Here is a 26,998-nt window from a genome sequence, read left to right on the forward strand (position 1 = left end):
GGGGGAGGGTTGAGATCTCACAAACATGTTTAACCCCGCCGCATTTTTGCGCCTGTCCCAAGTCAGGAGCCTCTGGCCTTTGTTAGTCTTGTATTATTTTAATTTTAGTTTCTTGTGTACAATTTGGAAATTAGTATGGCGTTCATTATCACTGGACTAGTATATATTTGTTTAGGGGCCAGCTGAGGGACGCCTCCGGGTGCGGGAATTTCTCGCTACATTGAAGACCTGTTAGTGACCCTCTGCTGTTGTTTTTTATTTGGTCGAGTTGTTGTCTCTTTGACACATTCCCCATTTCCATTCTCAATTTTATTATATATTAACATCCTTCTATGTAAAGGGAAGGAGTTTAAAAATCAAGTCATATTATTCATGGAAGTTTCCAATGCTGTCTTGTGTTTCACAATGATCTTCCTCAGTATGGATCACGTCATTTATGGAGGTGGAGTATCGAACTGTAAGTATATGCTTTTAGGTAATACCACTTACTAATGTGAGCATTTTTCAGAAACAGTGCATTTAACAATATAATACTGTTTATAACTTGACTTCATATTTTCAAATAAATTGATACAGTTTGGTATCAGACCAAGCATTAGATATATACTAAGGATGATACCAAATTCTTAAAATTGCCCATGAACAAAATATTATTAATAATTCTCTAAAAGTGAACCGAAATTTTTCTATTTTCAATTATTTCAAAAAAAAGTCTAGTTAATTGTTAGAAATAGTCTTATAACCCGTATTAGCTTTATATGTTTATGCATCGTAAACAACTTAAAGATAACAAAATGAAAGCAAGGGTGTACAAATATAATTTGTATAGCAAATACATGTAGGTTATTTGCTGTGGCTTTCATAAATTTTCTATGACCACGTGTTGTGGACTTTGTCATGATCTTCTTCAATGATTAATGTAGATATTAAACCCTACTTATCTTTGCAACAAGTGCCCTTAAATCACTTAATTAAAGTTGAATATCATGTATATGTTCCAGACCATATGATTATTTGGACCGTACGCGTACGGTCCGGACCGTATACGTATACTCGTGCGGACCGACCATACGCGTACGGTCGGACCGTATGAGTATACGCGTATGGTCCAGTACGAGCTAACCATACATGTCATCATATGGGTTAAATTTAAACAAACAGTTATCAAAGATACCAGGATTATAATTTAGTACGCCAGACGCGCGTTTCGTCTACATAAGACTCATCAGTGACGCTCATATATAAATATTCATATACAAATATCCAAATACGGCTAAGGCAATCTATGCCTGGGATAAGAAAATCCTCAGTGTTTCGAAAAATTCAAAGTTTTGTAAACAAGAAATTAAAAAAAACCCAAACATTTATCACAATTTTTTTATTTTAGTTTTTCAAATTGTTATTATTAGAATAAGATGGACTAACGAACAACGAGATCTAATTAGCGTGAAATTGTTAAATAGTTTTTATTTCAATTACAATTGCACTTTTTATATCAATTTGAAAGTTATGCATTAAGTGTCATAAATACTTGCATTTGCATACTTGAGATGTTTTATGATCGAAAGGGACCCACAAAGAAAAGCCAAATCCAGATAAGTTAAATTTGGGTTGAGGGAGTTGGTATCCTCAGTTACTTTTAAATTTTATAAAGTTTTATTTTCGTTTCCGAAAGTAATGCGACGGTCATGCATGTGAGACGTTTAGTAAGCAATCAAGCTAGGTTTAATCAACCATTTTCTACATAAATGCCTAGTTAAGAATATGACAGTTATTATCCCTTCGTTTGATGTGTTTGAGCTTTTGATTTTGACATTTGATTATGGACTTTCCGTTTTTAATTTTTTAATTTTCCTCTGAGTTCATTATCTTGGTTATTTTACTGTTTTCGATATTGCTAGTCACTGAGAGCATAATGAGTAACGTGGCCAGTGTTTGATAATAACGTCATTTATTGCATACACTTCTTATATGCACAAATTGTACATTATAACATGTTTTAAGAAAACGAAAATATCACTTTGATACCCATAATTCTGTGTTCGGGATACCAAATCGAGACCCTTAAGAAATCAATGATATCGACTATCTTAGATACTTTACATAAATAGGCTAAATTTATCATAATTAACTTTGGATATTATAAGATAAAAAGATGTGGTATGATGGCCAACGAGACAACTCTCCACCAGAGAACAATTTACCACACTTCATCGTAGCTTATTTAATGATCAAAATTATGTACTTAATATTTAAATGATAATGGTATATCATACAACCAGAATAAAAACCGTGATATTTAATTTTAAGTAATGTCATATCTCCTATTGTTTTCTGAAGTTTCAGCTGAAGGTATGTTAAAATTTTACAAATATAACAAATAAGTGTTTGAGCTACAAATAAACAAACTCTGTCTTTCCTATTCATTAAGATTATAGCTATCATCTCAACCAGTTCTAATTTAAATCTTTTTTGTGTATATTAAGGGCTTAATGCTATAAATTAGAAATAAAACATTTTCTGTTGCAATTAGTTTGAAGTTAAATCTTTATAGTTTGACTGAACTACAATGTTAGAATTTTTAGCTCGAGGTACATTTTTAATACAATGTACTCTAATTTTCATTAATTTTGTGAAATTTCGACTATAACGTTTATTGTTATAATTTTTAGGTTCGTGACCAAGATATGTGTGAAAACATACTGTTATAAATCTGTTCCAGCTAGTTCATTTATCTTTTGTATAATAGTTCGTCTTTTGTGAATGTGACAAATTTTAGCGAAAATGTTTTCATACTTCAAGCTGTTTTCTCAAGGTTGATTTATTTTGTTTAAACATGTACATGTATTATTTTTCAAAGTATCAGCTGAAGGTATGTTAACATTTTACGAATATATGAAAAATACACAAATAAGTTTTTGAGCTACAAAATATGTTTTTCCTGTTGATAAAGATTACAGTTATCATCTAAACCAAGTCTAATTTTAAATCTATGTTTTAACTATTTTGATATTTTCTTTATAAACATGAGTTTTTAACATTAATAAGATTCTGTTGTATCGACATGAAAACTATAAAAACTAATAAAAACATTTTTCTGGCAATGTCTACCTTCTTGGTGGTTTGAGTTTCATATTAAGTTTACAAAAAATTTTTTTGGATAGAAAAAGCGGTCAGTTATTTTCATTGATTACCATCAAAAAGATCACAAAAATAAAATATAATAATCGGTATTAAGTATTGTATTCATCATAAATTACAGAATTATTCATGTTTATGTAATTTAATGCGAAAAAACAAAATGTCAGTACAGACTCAAAAATGTAACCTTTATCAAGACGTAATCAAATACATGGATATAGATTTGGCTTCATTACCACATTACAAACTTTTGTCGACAAATAATTCTCCCTGAATACAACTGCAATATTCGCTCAATTTTCATTTCATAATCCTTGTTAAATATAGATCCTGTGTCCATGTATAATTGCTTTCAAGGAAATAAAAGGCTCAGATCCTCTTTCTGTTTTAAATAGAATTAAGAATTGAAACGCGAAATGTGTGAATAGACAACAATCCGACAAAAGAGTCAAGGTAACGATTGGGTTTTTGATTCAGTCTGAAATTCACAAACTCGTAGGCGGCTTTAGATGTCAACGAAGCAAAAACTGCACTGAAAAAAAACGTTACCTGATGGAAGCGTTTCTTTTGTTTACATTGAATATGACGTCATAATTTAAACAACGTCACAGCTAAATCCCTAACCACAGAACCGAAATCGGGAACGTTACGGTATCTCCGTTTCCTTTATAAATATTAACATGTTTGAGGTAAGAAAATAATACATACAGACTTCGTCCCCATTCACAGGTTATGCCTGCCTCATATCTGTACTCGACTGCACTGATTTTTACTCGACCAGTCTGAATTAGTCTGACTTTAACTTGACATTATTCGACCCAAGTCTGAACCATACTTGACTGTACTGAATCGTACTTGACCCTTATCCTTGCCGTTGAAAATAGTCTGAACTATTACTCGACCAGTCTGAAACAGTCTTCTTATCGGGGCCTTTTAAAGCTCACTATGCGGTATGGGCTTTGCTCATTGTTGAAGGCCGTACGGTGACCTATAATTGTTAATGTCTGTGTTATTTTGGTCTTTTGTGGATAGTTGTCTCATTGGCAATCATACCACATCTTCTTTTTTATATTAACCCATTCTCAACATGTACTCTACCTATTTTTCCAGTCTAAACCATACTAAACCAAAGGTCTGAACAATACTCGACCAGTCTGAACCATACTAGACCAAAAAACCTCTACTTTTTTAACTGTTAAAATAAATTTCTTTTTAACTGATATATATAACAACAGCCAACAAAATTTATAAAAAAAATAACCTTATAAAAGAAATATATCTCATATTATATTTAGGATAAAAAAAATTATGTTATATATAGCTTATATAAAAAAGGGATAAAATAAAATAAATAAATAAAATTGTTTTTCTGATTAGTGGTGAAATATAAAGTATAACCTCTGCTTGGGGTCAAATTCATAAACAAGATCACACCTGGCCAGAGGTTTTAAATTCTAAATAACATTGATTCAAAATTGCATGTTTAAATTAAATAACAAGTCCTGTCGAATATACATGATAAGAAATACACGAATTTAAGAAAATAGGGCTTTCTCTTTACCTGTAAAACACACATGTACTGAGGTAATAAGAACATATTAAAGTGCTTTATGATTGATTGATTGTTGGTTACTTTACGCCGCATTTAATGTTAATTTGAGAACAAAAAAATACTTAAATTAATTGAAATATTTTTTTACTGTTACTTTGGAATACATTTCCTTTTTTAAAAAGGTTATCAAGGATTGCTATGGAAATTTTATTATCATGATTAAATTAAATTCTTGGTTTAATAAAACAAAACAATTAAGCTCTCATTTTTAAAAAAAATTTAATAAGTTGTTTTATATACTATTTTATATATATCTTAATAAAAAACATTCACTGCCTTATTACCTGAACTCAACTGACACCACAAATCTATACTAGGCTTAAGTTAATGGTGAAAATAGTCCTGTTACCATAAAATACTTACGAAATAATCATAAAATTTTGCATAATATTGAAAATATTAGTCACAACTCACTTTTTTAGATTATTTGATCAGCTTGTTTTATTTATATTTTAAAAGTTGATATACATTAGTATGTAAGTGTTGATTAATATTGAGTTGAAGTTATATTATGGCTGATTATTGTGAAATTTTAATTTCAATACTGTATTGAATACATTTGTAATTTCAAGTTGTTGTTCAAATTTCATTTTTATTTAAAAATTTCTAAATTGATAAAATTCAGTTGATAGATACAAAGAATATGTCTAGGTTGGTTAAGACTTGGTCGAGTATGGTTCAGACTAGGTCGAGTATGGTTCAGACTAGGTCAAGTACGGTTCAGACTAGGTCGAGTACGGTTCAGACTCGTATAAAATGGTTAAGTACTGGTCAAGTACACATTCAGACTGTTTAGTATGGTTCAGACTACAGTCGAGTATTATCAAGTAAATCTCAGACGAATTCAGACTGGTCGAGTAAAAATCAGTACAGTCGAGTACAGATAAAGGCCATTTCAGACTTTTAATGGTTTGTAGTTTAAGAAATTGACTAAACCAATTCGGAAATATGATAGTTGTTATTCGTTTCATGTGTTTGAGTGTTTGAACTTCCAATCGATTACGGACTTTGAAATTTTCCATGGAATTCGGTATTTATTTATCATGTTTTTACTTTGAACAAGTGTACCGACATTTCATGATCTTCTAGGTTGCAAACATGACGCTGAAATTCGTATACTACGCTTTTCTTGTATTTGTGAACTGCAGTATTTTGAAAAGCAGAGTGGACGCTGCAGGTTTGTATATGTAATAAAAATGTAAACTTTGTTGACAGTTAATCATGAATACAACTAAGCACATTGTTTTTCTTCTTTTTTAAATGCGGCCAAAATGATTTTATTGATATATAGGAAAAAAATTCATGCACGTCAAAATAGAAATTAAGTATAGATAAAACAGGGGCGAAAGATACAAGAGAAACAGCAAAAGTAATATATCGATAATAACTGACTACGCCATGACTAAAAATAAAAAAAGACAAACAGACAAATAATACTAGCAGTACAAAAGACACAGCATAGAAACCCAAAGACTGCGCAGCACCAATCCCACCAAAAATTTGGGGTGATCTCAGGTGCTCCGAAAAGGTAAGCGATCCAGCTCCGTATGTGGCACCCGTCGTGTTGCTCATGTTACTGCATGAATATACGCTCAGAATTGTAATTCTTTAATCGAAAAAAAAGGGTCTCGTTTCTAAAGTATTGTTGACTTTTAAGTTAACAGATGATGAAAAAAAGTAGTCCGATTAACAGTAATTGTTTAATACTTCGACTTATCTTTTTGTACGTTGTGCGAATAATACTTTTATTATATAAAGTTGTACCAATTTCTGTTCAATGGACGTTTAATCCCATAACTGTATAATAAATTATGAAGACTTATATTTAAGGCAGTGAGATTTTCTTTTTCTGCCTATCAAACCAGCAGTTTACATGTAAAGAACTGAAAATATTAAACAAGTAAAACGGTCAGTTAAAAAAGAGAAAATGAGTAATCGTCACACTGACATATCACAATGATAATGTAACATAAATATCATTTTTAAACAGGCTTTCGCAAATTCTTAGTATATGTTTTTTTGAATAGACAAACGTTGTCCGGATAATTATATCCGTTGTAGAGACGGGATTCGATGCTTCCCTCTTACATCATTATGTGATGGTACGACAGCGATATGTAAAGATAGTAGTGACAAGGATCCCGAGTTTTGCAGAGGTAAGTATATAGAAAATGGGACAATAAAGGTCAATTAAACTCTTCATCTCTATGAAATCATTATTTAAAGTCATATGACACCAGTGAGTGGGGAAAAATAATGATTATCCAATTCTTGAACCAATGCATGTATGTATCATAAACTTAGAACTCTGTGCACGATTTTTTCATTTTTTACGCAAATATATCGTATAATCGTCATTTTTTTTTCTCTCTGTCTGTTATGATTTAACAAATATGGCTGCTCGTTAAATGCCGTGTTTTAAAGCCGAAGTTTACCGATTGTCACCTTATAGTAAATAAATAATAAAAAGCATGAGTATTGAGCACGTGTTTAACATGTACAATCAGATAATTGTTTATTTTAATGACAGATCCATGCGTATTTCGATCGCCGGATTTTTACGAGGAGGGTTACGCTCAGGTCACTATGCATACGGAAAATATGTCGGGGAGTTGCTTCCTGGAAGCAAGCAATTAAAAACAAATAAACTTCTTCAAAATGTGGACAAATTAAAGAATTTTCCTCAGAAAAAAGTATATGTACAAAAGTTGTATAATGAAAACTATCCTTTTAGCTATAAAAAAACATATGCATGATTTTTTTAAATTTGAGGTTTCATATGACTTTAATGTTTACCTAAATGAAGTGGATAGTTTTTTTCGTATATATTATCGGTTGTGCTAATCATGCTAAGGATTCTAGTACTGGATGATGCAATAATCATTAACGATTCTTTGATCATAATAGATAAGACAGTCAGAATTGACGAGTGTTATTAAATTTTTCAAAATGACCATAGTGAAAGGAAAACATAAAGATCAAGTTTGTATATTTTTTACTTACAAGTCATTTCTAGTTTAGCAAAAGCTCACTGTAATAATAAAATATTACACTATAAATTATAAATACAGAATAAAATCTGACAACAAATACCATAATTAGTATTTTCTGAATACGTTCTGAAAAAAATCAGCTTTTTGTGGTTTGGAAAATGTGAGAGAGGCTTAATGAAAATATGACAAAACAAAAACGTAAGTACTTGAAAACATCTAGCAAAAGGAGTACGGATTACGATTATACGACGAATATTTCTTCAATTATACCGCTTGGGTTCCTGTAATGCCATGAAATAAAAGGAGTAGGTCCGGTAAGGACCAATTTTGGCCTCAAATGTCAGGTTCATCTGACGAAAGATGTTGACCACTTTTTAAACACTTAAGTGTCTATTTTATTTGATTCAATTAATTTATGTGAAAGATTTTAACCAATTTAGCCATTAAAAACGCTCCGATTCAAGCTCAAATATGAAAAATCTACCAAATAGGCTGAAAAATGTCACATTTGAGATGGTTTTTGTCAAAAATGAACGTGGCCGCATCCGTGTTCATCCTCAACCTTTAAATATGTTATGTATTATCATCAAATACAACTTACATTTAAATATTTTGGATGAACACGAATGCGGCCACTTTCTTTTTACACGGAAACCGTCTAAAATTTAACCAAAATGTTACAATTGTGAAGATTTCAGTAATTTAGCATGACTTAATGGTGCTAGTACTCTATATATGAACATCGTATTGTCAAAAACAGCCCATATTTATGTAGCAGAAGCATTCTACTGTCCAATAAATCACTAAAAGTATACACTTTAACAATTTTGTAAAACTGCTATATTTTGGGGCCAAAAAGGGGTCTTACTGAACCTACTCCTTTTACGATGCTGTTGTCAGTAAGGTACAAAGATTCGGTGGTATTACATATTGACTTTGATTCTACAATACAGCACAGACTTGTCCTTCCACTCATGCTAAATGTAGAAATAAAATTTAATGTTTCCCATATGGTATCAATACATATTTACTTTAGTTAAACACTAGACTCTACAGCACAGACTTTTTCTTCCACTCATGCTAAATGTAGAGATAGAATTTAATGTTTCCCATATGATATATTACATATTTACTTTAATTAAACACTAGACTCTACAGCACAGACTTTTCCTTCCACTCATGCTAAATGTAGAGATAGAATTTAATGTTTCCCATATGGTATCATTACATATTTACTTTAATTAAACACTAGACTCTACAGCACAGAATTGTCCTTCCACTCATGCTAAATGTAGAGATAGAAATTAATGTTTCCCAAATGATAGCATTACATATTTACTTTAATTAAACACTACACACTACAGCACAGACTTGTCCTTCCACTCATGCTAAATGTAGAGATAGAATTTAATGTTTCCCATATGGTATCATAACATATTTACTTTAATTAAACACTACACTTTACAGCACAGACTTTTCCTTCCACTCATGCTAAATTTAGAGATAGAATTTAATGTTTCCCATATGGTATCATTACATATTTACTTTAATTAAACACTAGACTCTACAGCACAGACTTGTCCTTCCACTCATGCTAAATGTAGAGATAGAAATTAATGTTTCCAAAATGATAGCATTACATATTTACTTTAATTAAACACTACACACTACAGCACAGACTTGTCCTTCCACTCATGCTAAATGTAGAGATAGAATTTAATGTTTCCCATATGGTATCATAACATATTTACTTTAATTAAACACTGGACTCTACATCACAGACTTTTCCTTCCACTCATGCTAAATGTAGAGATAGAATTCAATGTTTCCCATATGATATCATTACATATTTAATTTCATTAAACACTAGACTCTACAGCACAGACTTTTCCTTCCACTCATGCTAAATGTAGAGATGGAATCCAATGTTTCCCATATGGTATCATTACATATTTACTTTAATTTAACACTATAATCTACAGCACAGACTTGTCCTACCACTCATGCTAAATGTAGAGATGGAATCCAATGTTTCCCATATGGTATCATTACATATTTACTTTAATTTAACACTATAATCTACAGCACAGACTTGTCCTACCACTCATGCTAAATGTAGAGATGGAATCCAATGTTTCCCATTACGAGATCTGTGTGATGGCAAGACGACTTACTGCCGTGATCAAAGTGACAAAGATCCCGACTTTTGTAGAGGTAAGGGCGAAACTTTTATATATCATCATACGGTTTGTTTGCATGTAAGATGGGAAATATTACCAATAAGATCGATATTCAAATGTTGCCATTTGAATCTGGATTACTGATATTAAAAGTTATCAGTATTTCGTGAATGTTTACTGATGAATAGAATATATATTTTATATGGCTATTAACTCTCTACCGTTACTATAACCCGAATTCGGGTCATAAGCACTTTTTTGCGTAAAATTTGGATTCAATACTTAAATTATTTGCCATTTGACTATCAACAGATTTCACCAAGGGCCTAAATGAAACCTGTGAGTTTCCGCTACACGTATAAATTGCTGTTGTGTGTTTTGGGGTTGATCTCTGTGGTTGAATAAAGCAATTAAGATATTATCGTTTGAAAAAAAACAGCTAAAATTTAATACAAAAAAACTTTAGAATTGTGCTAATCTCGAATTATGAAAATATTGTGTTTGGTTGCTATAAACCGCAAAAAATCGGTCCGTTATGGATCTTTTTCTTTCAGGTTTGTGTTGAGCTTTATAAAATGAAGGTTCATTGAGTTATTTTTTTTAATTAATTTCTACAAAAAACGAATAGAAACAGTGAACATTGTCAACATGTCAGTAATTTTCAGCAACTATTTCTTAGAATTTCTTAGAAGCGGCCAGACTTCTGTTTTTCTGTCTTTTAAATGATTGTAGGGATTAGAGTGTGGATGCACTTCAGTTGCACAGTTTAGCTACGTTTTTTACCCAGAAAGCTCGAAAATAGCCTTTTTGACCCAAATCACCCAAATAGCATGTTTATGTTTCTCACATAAATAGACAATGCAGGGTTCTTTTTTTAGAGATGTTATTTCTAACATTGTATTTGGATGCTCTATTGATACTATTTCTATAAATAAACTTAAAAAAAGGACATTTTGTATCGACATTTTACAATTTTCTGAGTTTTTTGTTGTTGTCACGTGACATTGGACTGATTATCACGTGATCAAAGATGATATATTTTTTTACAAACCTGCCATTAATATTACTGAAAAACTATTTTCTATAAAGTCTTAGTTGATAAGCCTACTAATAGTAATAAGAAAGTTATGATTGATTGAAATTTGATCGTTCCTCAGCGGCAAAAATAGTGCAATTTTTGCCGAATGGTAAAGAGTTAATGTAGGTGTCAGAAAGTTGATTCCTATGTAGAATATTTGCATTTAAAAATGAATAGCACTCGTTATTTAATTATAATGTTCTATTTATTTTATGAATTGTTGTCTGTATTTGATCTCGTGTATAAGTTGATAAATTATTATGTTATCCTTTTTTTACCTGCGGCCATTCAGTTTTGAGAATTCAAGTATTTAGATAGCTGTGGATTCATCTATTTTTGTCGGTTCCAATTTTTGTGAAAAAGAGAAAAATCTGCATATTCGTGGATATTAAATTCGTGGTTTTTGACAAAGTTTACATGCATTTTTTTTTAGAAAATTTGCATTGCGTTGAACATTTAAATTCGTGTTGTCCCTGTGCCCACGAAATCCACGAAAATTGGTATCCGACGAATATTACTGAATCAACAGTATAAGAAGATGAGGTGTGAATACCAAAAAGACCACTCTCCATTCAGGTTACAACCTAAGAATAACCCCTAATAAATCAAAATACCGTCTTCAATACGGAGCCTAAGCTCACAATGAACAGCAAGCTATAAAATCAATTGAGTATCTGTTTTTGTTATAGATCAAAATTGTGAGCCTGGTTACACTAAGTGTAGGAATGGTGTTCACTGTTTCATGTCTCAATGGCTCTGTGATCGTGCAGGATCATATGGTTGTCCGGACCACAGTGATGAAGACCCAGAGTTCTGTGAACGTGAGTAAATTATAGTTACAATTCCATTGAAATTTGTTTTTAGCCATTGCGTTGTCAGTTTATTTTCTATCTCTGAGTTTGACTGTCCCTCTGGTATCTTTTGTCTCTCTCTCTTAGACTTCCATTGAAACTTTCAATAGAATATAAACGAACGCATTGATATTGATATTGAAGTTATTCGGTATTTTAATATTCTAGAAAAGAGCAAAAAAGTATGCTGTAGAGCTACAAGCTTTCATTATGGTGATTTTACTATCAGAAGTATATGCTCAAAACAGTATAAGGATTTCAAAAAAGGATCTACGGTCGCCGTTTGGAATCATGATTGAATTTGGTGGTCGTGCGACCTCGTGCAATTCTATATATATTAATCCTTATGTTTGTCTGTAAAGCCGATAAACGATAGCTTACGTATATTCAAATTCAAAATATACATTCAAGACAAACATATGAATGTAAATGTTAACCCTTAAGGGATTCACATGAAATACTGCTTTCCGAGTCAGCAGACATAATTTAGGAGTAGTAAGAGTATAGATTGATCGGGTAGAAATCATAATTATATGTCTTAGTATGATGACTGGTGTACCTTCGGATTATTTCATTGTGAACTAGCACTTAAGTACAGTTATTTGTAAGATCCAGACAGGGGGTGATTCATGAATGTCTCAGAACTGCTTTATTTTTTTATATAATAGGCAGCTAAGATTGAAATAAAGTTTGCAAGCTATTTTTTATTTCATTTTTTTTAACGATTGCTATGGAAACATGCAGCCATTTTTTTTCAGGAATTTATGATGAAATCAGACATGAAAATTGGAAAATGTATACTTTTTGGTTGCAGCAATTTTATGATAATGACAATTTAAAATTTAAAAAAAAAAAAAATCAACATATAAATTAGCATTTTTTGAAGTTTATATTTTGATGTTGAGGTTGTGAAATATTTTTTTTATTAAGGCTAAAATGGTATTTAAAAAAGGGCAAAAATCTGTATTTTGACATTTTCTGAAAATGGCTTAAATATCATATTTTAAATCAAGAAAAATTTACATTGGGCAAGCAAGTTCATTATAAACTATGATTGCATCTTAAAGTTCATATATTGAATTATTAAAAGCAGAAAAAAAAGTCTGGGTATTTTTGTATTTTTTTTGTTACCGTAGCAACCAAAACTGTTAAAATTAATAAAAATGACAAAAACAATACTTGTTCATTATCAAGATTTTGCTATTTTTTTAATATTAATGTAATTTAACAGACAATATCATTTTTTTGAAAATGATAAAAATATAATAGCTTTAATTTGAATGGCTGAAGGACCATAGCATTATAAAGAAAAGCCCTAGCAACCGATCTGAAATTGGTGAATTAATTCAGAATCAGTATCAAATACATGGTTTTTCTAGGTATTGGATACATATAAGGGCGTTTTTCAATAAACGCGTGACTTTGACACCAAAAAAAAAAAAAAAAAGAAGGAAAATCAACTTGTCTAAAATTTTATTTCAAGAATTATTTTGAATACCTCTATTATGGACCTGTTTGTAAACTAAAACTGCAAACTTAGATACTCTTCAAAATGATATTATATTCATAATTTGTGTACTGGAACCATTTTTCCAATACGAACTGCCTCTAAACACATATCTTATTGCAATTTTAAATGTCTCCTATAGACATTCCAGTTTGTTTACTTTATATACTAGAACGATCTCATTTTTTTCTGAATTGGAGAACCATTTTTTATCGATAAAGATTAGACAGTAATTAACATATGAAGGTACAACTCATGTTACGTAGTGGACATTTTGATGCGTTTCGCAGTTGACAAAACCGTTTTGTAGCGGAAAAAAGTTTCGTAGTTGACATCAACCCTATTCTATGTTAATAAAAACATACTAAACATTACATGAAACTATCCCTTGTTATTTGTTTTGCACGAATATAATTGAAAAAAGAGTAAACAGACTATATTATTTATGTATGTGCCTGTCCCAAGTCAGGAGCCTGTAATTCAGTGGTTGTCGTTTGTTTATGGGTTACATTTCCGATGTTTTTTTTACATAAATAAGGATGTTAGTTTTCTCGTTTGAATTGTTTTACATTGTCTTAATGGGGCCTTTTATAGCTCACTATGCGGTATGGGCTTTGTCATTGTAGAAAGCCGTACGGTGACCTATGGTTGTTAATGTCATTTTGGTCTTTTGTGGATAGTTGTCTCATTGGCAATCATACCACATCTTCTTTTTTATACATGGTAGTTGTAGTGTCCACTACGAAACGTTTTTCTTCCACACTTGTTTGTTAGGTGACCGTTTGGGACACATTGACATGTTTTATTCTTCCTCACAATCCCTATATTACAGTAGTAAAACGACTGATTGAATTCATCAAAGCATGTATTAAGCTGTACTCTGATATTTTTTCATAATTTTAAAACCAGATACAAGAGGACATTTGATCCGTTTCGTAGTGGACATTAACAAAAATACGGTATCAGTCTGGTCCATTTTATGTGCTCATTTTTCTTACCAACAATTTAACTGCCGTTACAAAAGCATCACTTCTTTTGTAAGACCCTAATGTTTATATCTCTTGCAAACAAAATAACATTGATTTTATTAAACTGTTTATTAGCAAATTTTAATGACTTCGTTTCGTAGTGGACATTTTTTTGTCAGGGACACACCTTTTGAAATTATAAATCCTATGTTCAAAGCTGTTCATTAAAATATGTTGGCTCTAAACATACTTTTGAATTATTAAAGAACTTATATTAAGTAATAATAACACTTATTTCTACATTTTTTACGATATTTTAGAATAAATATGTCGAAAAGGCGGTCTAGGCACATGTCATTTTGGTTGTTTTGGACCATTCAGGAATCAATACCTTATAAATCCTCTAAAAATTGCTTCAAAATGTTAAATCTAATTCAAGGTAAAAATTACTTGTGAAGATCAAACACATTTTTTTTAAAGTGGCTGGGACAAGAAATCACGTTTTTATTAAAAAAAACGCCCATAAATAAAAGAGTTTGAATTCTATACTCAACAGTTAAAATAGTTAACACTAGATCTGCTTTTGGTTACCATGGGATACAAACCATTATGTACCTTATAATATCTGTTTTGCAGCACTTTAAATGGACTTCTTTCAACCATAATCAATAAGCAATTATATTTCTCTATATTTACAACTCATATCCATTGATTATATGAAATTATCATTTGGTTATTGTAATAACAATGTATGGCATAGGAATTTTAGATGGAGAGACAAAGTTATTAAATAATGTAAGACTGCTGAATTTGGTGGTTCCTCAAAAATTTGTATTCCTAGATTTTTCTAAATATCTCAAAATTCAAATTGCATTTTGGTCTAGAAACGTAAAAGTAAATGCATGTAGTATGTTCACCGTGTACAAAAAGTACAAGTCAGACTACAGTACAGATGTTCAGATCTCGGAAGCGACTAGGGAGAGAAAGATCAATGTTACAAATTTAAAAGAGGGGATCATACGAACTCTGAAATGAGTTAGACATGTTACGTCGACAGAGTAACCGTTATCTGTGTTAATGCATCGCAGCAATGCCAATTAACGCTCTTAAAAAATATCACTATCAGAAAAAGAAAACAATCGGTAAGATTACAAATCTCACGTATATTCTAACATCTTAAAAATCGAATGCTTCGAAAACATGTCGATAGTGAGATAAATCAGAAAGATATGATTTTAATGTTATATCTAACATTGCCATAAAAGCGGAAGGTTTGTCATGCAACAAAACCAGATTCAATCCACCTTTTGAATTTATTAAAATGTCCTGTACCAAGTCAGGAAAATGGCCATTATTATATTATAGTTCGTTTATTTGTGTGTTACATTTTAAAGTTGTGTTAATGTTGTGACGTAGTGCTCCTCTTATATTTGATGTGTTTCCCTCAGTTTCAGTTTGTAATCGATTTATGAATTTCTAACCGCGGTATACTACTGTTGCCTTTATATTTGTTGATCAAGGAATTCTAGATCAAGACCGTAAAACCAATGTACTGTCGATTTCAGTTGTTCTTCCTCAAAATCCTGGGGTTTTTTTTATGTCAGGTGCATACACATGTAAATTAAGTCCATATACTTCAAACATGTATAAGCGTAACGTATTAATTAAGGTAGATAAACTATATAAAAAGCTGAAATCATCACGATTATTATATATTATACTACTCTTATGTACTAATAGTTTAATTTTGGATGTAACGCGTCTTCTGATTGGCTGACGTCGTTTTGCTTATCATATCATAGACACAATTTTGTCATATGACCATGACGTCATCAACGTTTTTTCATGATTTACGCCTGTTTAAAATAGAATTTAGAATTAAATTATAAGAAACAACTATGCGTGTTATTCAGTGTGCACCACATTTGATAAGTTATTTCTTCATAGACATAAAAATATTACAGTCATTCCTTAAATATTTGTCTTTTTGTCTTGTTCTTGTTCCTGTTTTTTCAGCCATGACGTGTTTGTTTCTGTTTTCGACATGTGAGTTATGTGTCAATTACAACAGAAATATTTATTTTAATCACCGACTTTACATAGCTTATTCGTTTGAAAAGATTTCCTCCCAAACTGTCCTGATTTTAACATCTGTTGCTTTCTATAATCTCCAATCAAATTGCTGAGATGTTGCATGTTTAAAATGTAAGTCCTCCTCACCTTCCAAAAAATTTAATCTAATATTTTCCTTAAAGTTGATACTATCGTTATACCAATGTATAGATCAGACATCTAAAGATGAGACATCCATTTAGAGTGTGCAATTTGATACATACACAAAAAACAAAGTTTTATGAAAGAGCACACTCATTATTAAACTACTAGAGTTCCGATAATAAAATGCGTGTTTAATTATTCAAAAGTTAAACTCCGAACTAGATGAAAGTTACTAGATGAAAGAGAACGGTGTTTTAAGTTATGACGACATTAGTTTACCAATATTCGAATATCATAAACCGATATGGAAAAGCACGGTTAGCCCGGACGTTATACTATTACCCTCCTAGAGCACCTGATATCACCCCTTGTTTTTGGTGGAGTTCGAGTTGCTTATTCTTAAGTGTTCTATGTTGTGTCATGTGTTCTATTATTTGTCTGTTTGTCTTCTTTAATTTTTGGCTAGGTGTTGTAAGTTAATTTTCGATATATGAGTTTACAGTCCCGCTGGTATCTTCCGTCCCTCTGGTATCTTTCGTCCCTCTTTTACTAACATAAGGTTTGTAGTGTTTCTGTTGGATTGCAGGTCTATTGAAAAGACTCTTTTATTTGAGAGACATGAATGGAACTTTCTTTCATTTCTTTCCAATTTATCAAATTTAACAAGTAATTGTTAAAAAAAATGAAACTGTTAGCTAAGTCATGATAGTTTGACCACACCTAGATGGTTTTTAGTGTTTTATTGTGGACCTTTCTTGGTTTTAATTCAAATGGTGTTTTTCTATGTTCGTAAAAGTATTTGATGCCGGTTATTCTCAGTGGCGGAACTGGGTTTTTGATAGAGGGTTAATCGCATAATGATGTATCTATCCTACAGAGAGGATCAATTCGTAATAAATTTTAAACGATTTAATGTTAAAATATCTTATAAAACGTGTAAAAAATCAGATTGTCGTACAACAAACGACAATGACAATCAAAACCAAGGAGTAAACAAAGACTCACAAAACCAAAGGACATTTACATCAACACTTATAAATAACAAATAAAAAACAACACGAACTCCACTATAAATCCGGAGTTAAATCAGGTTCTCCGGAAGGGTAAGCATTTCCTGTACCGTATACGGCACCCATCGTGTTATCTCTTTGTTCAGTTTGGTAATGATGGAAGGTTATTATGACTGAGGAGGAATATCAGACATGATTTCTGAAACACTTTTGTCATAATGACCAATCAGCTCATGATAACGTAAAAGTTATTGAGTGATGACCTTAATTTGATTGATTCATAGCCCTGTCTTAGCAACCTTTGAGAAAGCAATATTCCTCGTTCAACAAAATCAACGTACTTTGAGCTAGCTCTAGAGTAACGTAAAATGACAAAGAAATGATAGAAAGGAGGTAACGAGTTGTTAAAAATATTGTGAAATATATTTGTATAAATGTCTTTGCATCCGAAATGCTTAAGTAAATTCATCTTAATTCATAACGAACACTTAAAGCCAAATTATATTCGTTTTATTGTAAACTTCTATAGAAGATCAATTTTCGAGTGAAAAATAATAAAATTGCATGTGACTGTCATACAAATGAGAGGGTTAGCCAGCTGTAAAACCATGTTTTCTCCATCATTTTCTACATAAGAATTTTCCTCGCAGTTCGGTATTTTTTTTGTATTAGTATTTGTAAAACTAATTACAGAACACAGTTGTCCTGAATTTGATGGTTGGGATGGCTGGAATGGTTGGAGGAAATGTAGGGACGGAAAACAATGTTTCAACGCAAATAACTTATGTAATGGGGTCCCTGCGTATTGTAAAGATGAAAGTGACCTGGACCCAGATTTTTGTAAAAGTATGTATCATTTAATCTATCATGATTTCCTTAGTAAAGGACTGCTGCCCACAAGGAAGCTATTAAACCAGGAGTTCCAAATGGTGAAGTTTGATTTCAGCCCTTCGTATTTTACGCCATTACGAGTTAGTTGACCGTTATGGAACTACCGTTTCCCGGATGATATCGGATATGTTTCGTACTACCAAATTAGCCTATTAACCGGATTTGTAATAACATAAGCAAATTGACGGGTGCCCCATGTTGAGCAGAATCAGCTTACCCGTTTGAAGCACCTGAGATCCCCTTGATTTTGGTAGGGTTCGTGTTGCTTAGTCTTTAGTTTTTTATGCTGTGTCTTCTGTATTATTATTTGTCTGTTTGTCTTTTTATTTTTTTCAATGGCGCTGTCAGTTTAATTTCAATTGTTGAGTTTGACTGTCCCTCTGGTATCGTTCGTCCCTCTTTTTTTTAATATAAATGCCATTAAGAATTTCACTTTCCTTAACTGCAAAGTGCATGAATATAAAAAAAGATGTGGTATGATATCCAATGAAACAAATCTTCACAAGAGATCAAATGACACAAACGTTAATATCTGTAGGTCACCGTACGACCTTCAACAATGAGAAATAACGATGTAAACCAAATTATTAATTAATTCAATATTTTACTTTGATAACAGACCAGCAATGCAGTGAAGGCTATATCAAATGTCGTGATGGTAATGAATGATTTCCTTAATCTGTCTCTTATATTACTTTGATAACAGACAAGACATGCGGGGAAGGCTATATTAAATGTCGTAATGGTAATAAATGCTTCCTTAATCTGTCGCTTCTATTACTTTGATAACAGACCAGACATGCGGGGAAGGCTATATTAAATGTCGTGATGGTAATGAATGCTTTCCTTAATTTGTCTCTTCTATTACTTTGAAAACAGACCAGACATGCGGGGAAGGCTATATTAAATGTCGTGATGGTAATGAATGCTTTTCTTAATATGTCTCTTCTATTACTTTGAAAACAGACCAGACATGCGGGGAAGGCTATATTAAATGTCGTGATGGTAATGAATGCTTTCCTTTGTGGGGATTATGCGATGGTGGAAGTAGAAGGGGTACCATGTTTAACTGTAACGATTGGAGTGATGAAGATCCGGCATTCTGTAGGGGTATGCGCTTTCTGTCTTTTTTATTTTCTTAATTATCTGATTTAGGTAACAAATAACGGAAACATTAGAATACCGCTGTTCAACGTCTTTTTTTCAGCAGCCATTTTAATGAAATGTCTGAATAAATGTAAATCTGTATACGACTCAGACATTCCGAAAATCTCGAAATCTAGGTTAAAGATAAAATATAAACTCATCATAGATACCAGGATTAAAATTATATATATACGACGGACGCGCGTTTCTGGTACAAAAGATTCATCAGTGACGCTGGAATCAAAAAATAAAAGCACATCCTTTTACAGCATAATTCGTCTTCTCGTGGTAATCAAAAGATGACAACTTGTTTACTTTTCAAATGCTGCTAGCTGCCACATTATTATTTTTTTAACACAAGAATTGTGCAATTGAAAAAAGAAATCTATTCTTTTTCTCGTTTTTGTATCCCTCAAGATTTGGAGGTACATATACAATGAAAGAACAAAGTATGGTAATGTAAATACAACTGTCATTGACTACTACTGAATAAGAAAGATGCAATGGAATACAACAAAACTACAAACAGGCTTTCCATGCACTCGGAATCAATTATTTGATTAATAATTTGATAAATATTTAGATATACATGAAAACATTTCGGAATACTTGTTATGTGAATCTGTTTTTTTCTTTTATATTGTGAACAAATGCTTTTGATTAATCCCGCGTGGTCTATTTTGTACGGCATGCGACATTATCAATTAATTAAACTAGACTTGAAAGTTTCTTTGTCTAATAAGCAAGTACACATAATTGACATAAAATTAGAACTGTGGTGTTCAAACGAATCTGGATCTCAAGGAAATTTTCAATTGGTGAAAAGCCGCGGTCGACACCTTCGACATGAGCTAGTTATGGTTCAGAACTTTACCATACGGATTTGCTGAGGAATACCAAATATATATATTGTTTATATATAAAAAATAAAGTGAGATGCAAGTTAAGTTTAGTTGCAGTAAATTTTCCTAAATTTTGTTTGCTGTATTTATCTTTTTTAGTACACGAGTGTGCCAACGGCTATGTGAAATGTCGAGACGGTATCCAGTGTATTAATCGCAAGCATCTGTGTGACGGAACCAGGTGGTATTCTAAAATTGATTGTGCTGATAACAGTGATGAGGATCCTGAATTTTGTAAATGTAAATAAATTTCTATATTACTTTATAAATTAAAATTCGCTTTCCGAAAGTAAAAAAGAGTAAACTGCAGACTTATGAAGAGTATTAAAATCTTTGTTTACATTAGACATTGTTCAAAGTACCAATGAATAAATTTCATTAAAGAAATAACGCGTTGAATTTTAAATTACTATAAAAGCATATACATGTCTGATTATGAAATAATTCATGGAAGCCATACACTTGTTGTAAATTTACACATTGACAGGGCCGTCATATTCGTTAATTTTATCCCTCGCTAACTATGCTAACTCTCAGGATAAAATTCGAATATCACGGCCCAGGTCATGTGTTAATTTCCAACAATTGTGTGCCTTCCATGAATTATTTCAATTCTTATAGGAAAAAAACAGTCATTTAAAAACTGAAGCGAAGGTGGGAATACCGTATGTGCTGCTGTTCTTTTTTACTCCCTGTTAGACAAAGCTTAAACTTTCTAATAAATCTAGCTGTATCTTGCAGGAATTACTTCGTAAATAACCGCTAGAAAAAAATCAACTTTATTCTTTTAATTCTTAAACCGAACATTTGTTATTTTTAATCTTAATGTTTTTCTCGTAATTTATGATCAAATCCTAAAAATGGCATTTCGTATCTAAGGAGCAGCCATGTTGACTTGCTGAAATCTGTAAACATGCGAATAATGCATTAGAATAAATAATAAAACAACACCTACTTCAAAGAATCATTTTAATGTAATAGTATACGAATTTCAATGGTAACAGAAAAACCTCCAGCTTCAGCATGTATGACGTCATATTTTGAAATGACTTAAATGCACCAAAAACAATTATGAACTTTAGTTGAATTTTACTCTATTTTGATTTGTAGATTTCTAATTTTTTTTCTATAATGCATTCAAATAAGAATTAAAGTTTTTGTAGTCTTATTTCAATTTATCGGTAAAGCGTTTGTAAATACTCTCGGACACATGTGGATTTACGTGGGAGGTATATTGTAACATCAATTATTATGTCTCTCTGAGTCTGCGCTAAGTATAGATATATCGAGAATTTTATCACGATGTTGTTTACAAAAGCGAAAGAAGCACGTCATATCAGAATATCTCATTCAACACAGCATTTTGTTTACATTTTAATAAAATTTTGATGAGGTTAATCAAAATGTTAAAAATAATGATGCAACTTTAAGAAAACCTTAAATCAGCAACGTTGCACTTAGACTCAGTAGTTCAGGACAAATATTGTCATAATTGAAATCAAGTAAATACAAATTTGGAAAATGATAATGGATATAGGAAGATGTGGTGTGAGTGCCAATGAGACAACTCTCCATCCAAATAACAATTAATAAAAGTAAACCATTATAGGTCAATGCACGGCCTGCAACACGGAGCATTGGCTCACACCGAACAACAAGCTATAATTAAAGGGCCCCAAAATTACAAGGGTAAAACCATTCAAAGGAAAACCTTAAATTAGCAACGTTGTATTTGGCCTCAGTAATTCAGGAAACTGTTGTTACAATTACAAACGTTTCATTACAGTACATGCATGTGCTTCGGGGCACTCTAAATGTAGGGATGGTATTCATTGTTTCACCGATGTGTCCCTTTGTGATGGACTGAGGTACGTTTGTCCAGATGGAAGCGATAAAAATGAAGATTTCTGCAAAGGTATGAGTTTTGTACATTAGTTTTACAAGTTTGATTTTAAAGCACAACAATTGCCGAAAACAAAACATAAAAGATTGGAGAGACATAACAGAAGTTTAAAATGGCAAAACCAATCATCTTTCGAAAATATTAAAGAGACCACAGAAACCTATGTTCAACATGAAAATAAACGAAAAAAACAAATAATAAAAGTCGTCTATACTTCACTGTTCATGGCCTTTGTATGTTTCTTATGACAAAAATACATTGTATTCTGTACGAAAAGAAGGTAACTTAGAGATAATCTTTAGCAATGCTTGATACCAGGTATTTAGAAGGGTAAAACATAATACAAACGTAAAAGAGTGGATATAACAAAAAAAAAAAGACAAAACGTTATGCCAAATACCAGCACGGAATTCAAAACAAAACGTTATGCCAAATACCAGCACGGTATACAAGACAAAACGTTATGCCAAATACCAGCACGGAATTCAAGCTTCGCAAGAAGGAAAATAATTTCTGTTTTACAATATTACCAAGTCAGGAATATGACAGTTCTGTCCATTCGTTTTATGATGTGTTTTGTCATTCGATTTTGCCATGTGATTATGGACTTTCCGATTGGATTTTCCTTTGAGTTCAGTATTTTTGTGATCTTACTTTTTCATATTTTATAAAAACTTATTTATTAACCCAATATACGTATGTTATGCTAACTAACTAACAATTTAGAAAGTAGTAATGAATAGTTGCATTTTATTGTTCTAACTAACGACAACGATTGTATTATTTTATGCCGATCATTTGCACTCATTCAATTAGTAAAGGATATAACTCAAGATTACGATTCTTTGTCGATACACATCGATCATGTTGTTATTTCATTTAGTTAAAACCCTTTTACACAGGCTACACCACTATGATTGTACTTATCGTTATTTCATTTAGTTAAACCCCTCTTTCACAGGTTACAGCACTATGATTGTACTTATTGTTATTTCATTTAGTTAAACCCCTCTTACACAGGTTACACCACTATGATTGTACTTTTCGTTATTTCATTTAGTTAAACCCTCTTACACAGGTTACAGCACTATGATTCTATTTATCGTTATTTCATTTAGTTAAACCCTCTTACACAGGTTACACCACTATTATTGTACTTATCGTTATTTCATTTAGTTAAACCCCTCTTTCACAGGTTACACCACTATGATTGTATTTATTGTTAAATATCGTTAAAACCCTCTTAAACAGGTTACACCACTATGATTGTACTTATATTTTTTTCATTTAGTTAAAACCCTCTTTCACAAGTTACACCACTATGATTGTACTTATCGTTATATCATTTAGTTAAACCCCTCTTACACAGGTTACACCACTATGATTGTACTTATTGCTATTTCATTTAGTTAAACCCCTTTTACACAGGTTACACCACTATGATTGTACTTATCGCTATTTCATTTAGTTAAACCCCTTTTACACAGGTTACACCACTATGATTGTATTTATCGTGATATCATTTAGTTAAACCCCTCTTTCACAGGTTACACCACTATGATTGTACTTATCGTTATTTCATTTAGTTAAACCCCTCTTTCACAGGTTACACCACTATGATTGTATTTATTGTTAAATATCGTTAAAACCCTCTTAAACAGGTTACACCACTATGATTGTAATTATCGTTATTTCATTTAGTTAAAACCCTCTTTCACAAGTTACACCACTATGATTGTACTTATCGTTATATCATTTAGTTAAACCCCTCTTACACAGGTTACACCACTATGATTGTACTTATCGTTATATCATTTAGTTAATCCACTCTTACACAGGTTACACCACTATGATTGTACTTATCGTTATTTCATTTAGTTAAGCCCCTCTTTCACAGGTTAGACCACTATGATTGTATTTATCGTTATATCATTTAGTTAAAACCCTCTTACACAGATTACAGCAATATGATTGTACTTATCGTTATATCATTTAGTTAAACCCTCTTACACAGGTAACACCACTATGATTGTATTTATCGTTATTAAATATCGTTAAAATAATCGATTTTCCTACACATCATTGCTATACTATGTTTAATTTTTAAAAAGAAATCTAATCATTTTCTTTAATCAGAATAGTTCTTTCATTGTAGAGAGAAATTGTGCATCTGGCTTCACTAAATGTAGAGATGGTATCCATTGTTTTCCTTTCTCATCTTTGTGTGATGGAAAGGAAGTTTATTGTGCGGATGGCAGTGATGAGGATGATGAATTTTGCAAAGGTAAATAGAAAGTATATGTAAATATCACCACAACAATGTTAAATCTGCAAATTTTCTATTTTTTTTTGTTCTTCCCTCGCTAGGATTCAACAGTAAAATCACCAAAAAAAAGTGAGCTCCGAGGAAAATACAAAAAAGGAAAGTCCCTTATCAAATGTCAAAATCAAAAGCTGAAACACATCAAACGAATGGACAACAACTGTCATATGGTACTGATTTAACATTTCACGATCTGATCCGGGGATAAAATTAAACATTTTTGAGGTAACATGAAACAAATTTCAATTTTGTTAATCTCTATGATATCCTTTATTTCAGCTGCTTGGTTCAAATAGTAAGAACGACACGAGGACGGCTGTAAAGTAAAAGCCTAAGGAAGGATATTTTCGTCAAATAAAAATATACACATGTGAATTATGATTGCAATTTAATCGTTGTTGTGGTTCTATGTTTTCCACATAGTGGTTTGATGTCAAAATCAAAAGCTCAAACAAATTAAACGAATGGTCATAAATTTCCATCATACTGAAAACGATACTAATCATCTTATATCTATGTAACAAGTGAAAATGTCACAAATGGGGATACAGCAATTCAAATTGTGTTTATGTAGCATTGGAACACAAAGAGCGCATTCTTAGATGTCCGTTCAATATTAGGAGACCATCATCATTTCCTTTGACTTTTTCGTTCTATAGTTACAATTACCTTAAAATCAACAGCATGTTCACAAAAAGTAAACATCCAACAACTTTACCAGTAATTTTCCTGAAAAAAAGATTGAATAAAAACATAAAGCAATGCAGCATACATTTCGGGGATAATTGATATTATTTTCAAAAAGAGTAGGATTAATATGCCTTTATTTGCACCAAAAGATAGTGCAAATTGATAGGTCACCGTATATATATATATATATTCTTATATTTTTCGGGGATATTATAAACTTATTCATGGACATTTGGATAATTTAGCACTGTATATATTTATTTGTGGGGTGAATTTGTTGTTGATTTCATGTGTATATGCAAACCATGATATGACTTAAGATGTTAACAAAGTTTAGTCACACAATTTTGTCTTTGAAGTTGTGTAAATTAAGTGCTGTGTTACTGTTAATTGTTGTCCCATTATGTATACATACTTTTTGAAGGTTTTTATTGGTGGTTTATTATAATCTGTAAAAGAGGGACGAAAGATACAAAAGGGACAGTCAAACTCATAAATCTAAAACAAACTGACAACGCCATGGCTAAAAATGAAAAAGACAAACAAACAACAACACACACGACACAACATAGAAAACTAAAGAATAAACAACACGAACCCCACCAAAAAAACTAGGGGTGATGTAATTGTCTCCTGCTATGTAAAGATATTCGCGCGACACATGGCGCTAACGGGAGTTGTAAGTATGTAAAGATATTCCCGCCCTAGGCGACACATGGCGCTAACGGAAATTGTAAGAATGTAAAGATATTCCCGCCCTAGGCGACACGCGTACGTTGGGCCGTATAAGTATACGCGTATGGTCCAGTACGAGCTAAACATACACATTGATCACAATATTTTTTTAAGTTTTACAAATTGTTATTATTACAATTAGATGGACAAACGAACAATTGAAATTAAATAGTTTTTTAATTGTATATCTGAATCCTATATATTTTGGGATTCTCGCCCAAGATGACGCTTGCTTCCACAAGTAACGTAATATTTTTTTACATTTAAATGTTTGCAGTTGACATGCATCTTCCTTTGCATTTGCATTTCTTTGTAAAGTTGCTAAATATTCGAAAACAGTTGTTCTCTCACATTATGTTTACCTCCGATATCTTCCATATCAGTGATTTTATTCAATTAATGTTGAGCGTCACTGATGAGTCTTATGTAGACGAAACGCGCGTCTGGCGTACTAAATTATCATCCTGGTACCTTTGATAACTATTAGCTATTACTGATCGACATGCTTTATACAAGAGATAAACAGATTTATTAGCGTGAGTTTGTTAAATAGTTAAAATATAAAGTTTTTATTTCAATTACAATTGCACTGTTTTTTATATCAATTTGAAAGTTACGTTATGTTGATCTGCTATATGCATTTGTATTTAATAAACTTCACCACCTTCTTATTATTAGTCAGACCCTACGCGTACGGTCCGACCGAATGAGTATTTTGAAAAAGAACGCATACAGTCCAAATTTCTCATACGGTCTGGAACATAAACACTACAAATAGTCACGTCAACGATAAAAAATGACAATGAATATAATTTAGTCGAATTGCCTCAATGTGTCGATCGACCATCATT

The 26,998-nt window shown here is 31.7% G+C and overlaps 1 protein-coding gene across 2 annotated transcripts; it reads left to right on the plus strand.

Annotated features, from left to right (window-relative positions):
* Positions 1-319: 319 nt before the first annotated feature.
* Positions 320-25,097, plus strand: LOC139486364 (very low-density lipoprotein receptor-like). Of its 2 annotated transcripts, XM_071271229.1 has the most exons (11): positions 337-457; positions 5,843-5,930; positions 6,781-6,909; positions 9,832-9,960; positions 11,694-11,825; positions 18,251-18,403; positions 19,415-19,558; positions 20,596-20,736; positions 22,283-22,411; positions 24,555-24,683; positions 25,002-25,097. In XM_071271229.1, exons 1-11 carry the CDS (start codon positions 437-439, stop codon positions 25,016-25,018), a joined length of 1,212 nt encoding a protein of 403 aa, XP_071127330.1. In that variant the 5' UTR covers positions 337-436; the 3' UTR covers positions 25,019-25,097. The 2 variants fall into 2 exon arrangements, with proteins under 2 accessions (XP_071127331.1, XP_071127330.1); XM_071271230.1 differs by lacking the exon at positions 5,843-5,930 and having other exon boundaries at positions 320-457.
* Positions 25,098-26,998: the final 1,901 nt, after the last annotated feature.

Source organism: Mytilus edulis, chromosome 8 (genome assembly GCF_963676685.1).
Source record: "Mytilus edulis chromosome 8, xbMytEdul2.2, whole genome shotgun sequence".
NCBI lineage: Eukaryota > Metazoa > Mollusca > Bivalvia > Mytilida > Mytilidae > Mytilus > Mytilus edulis.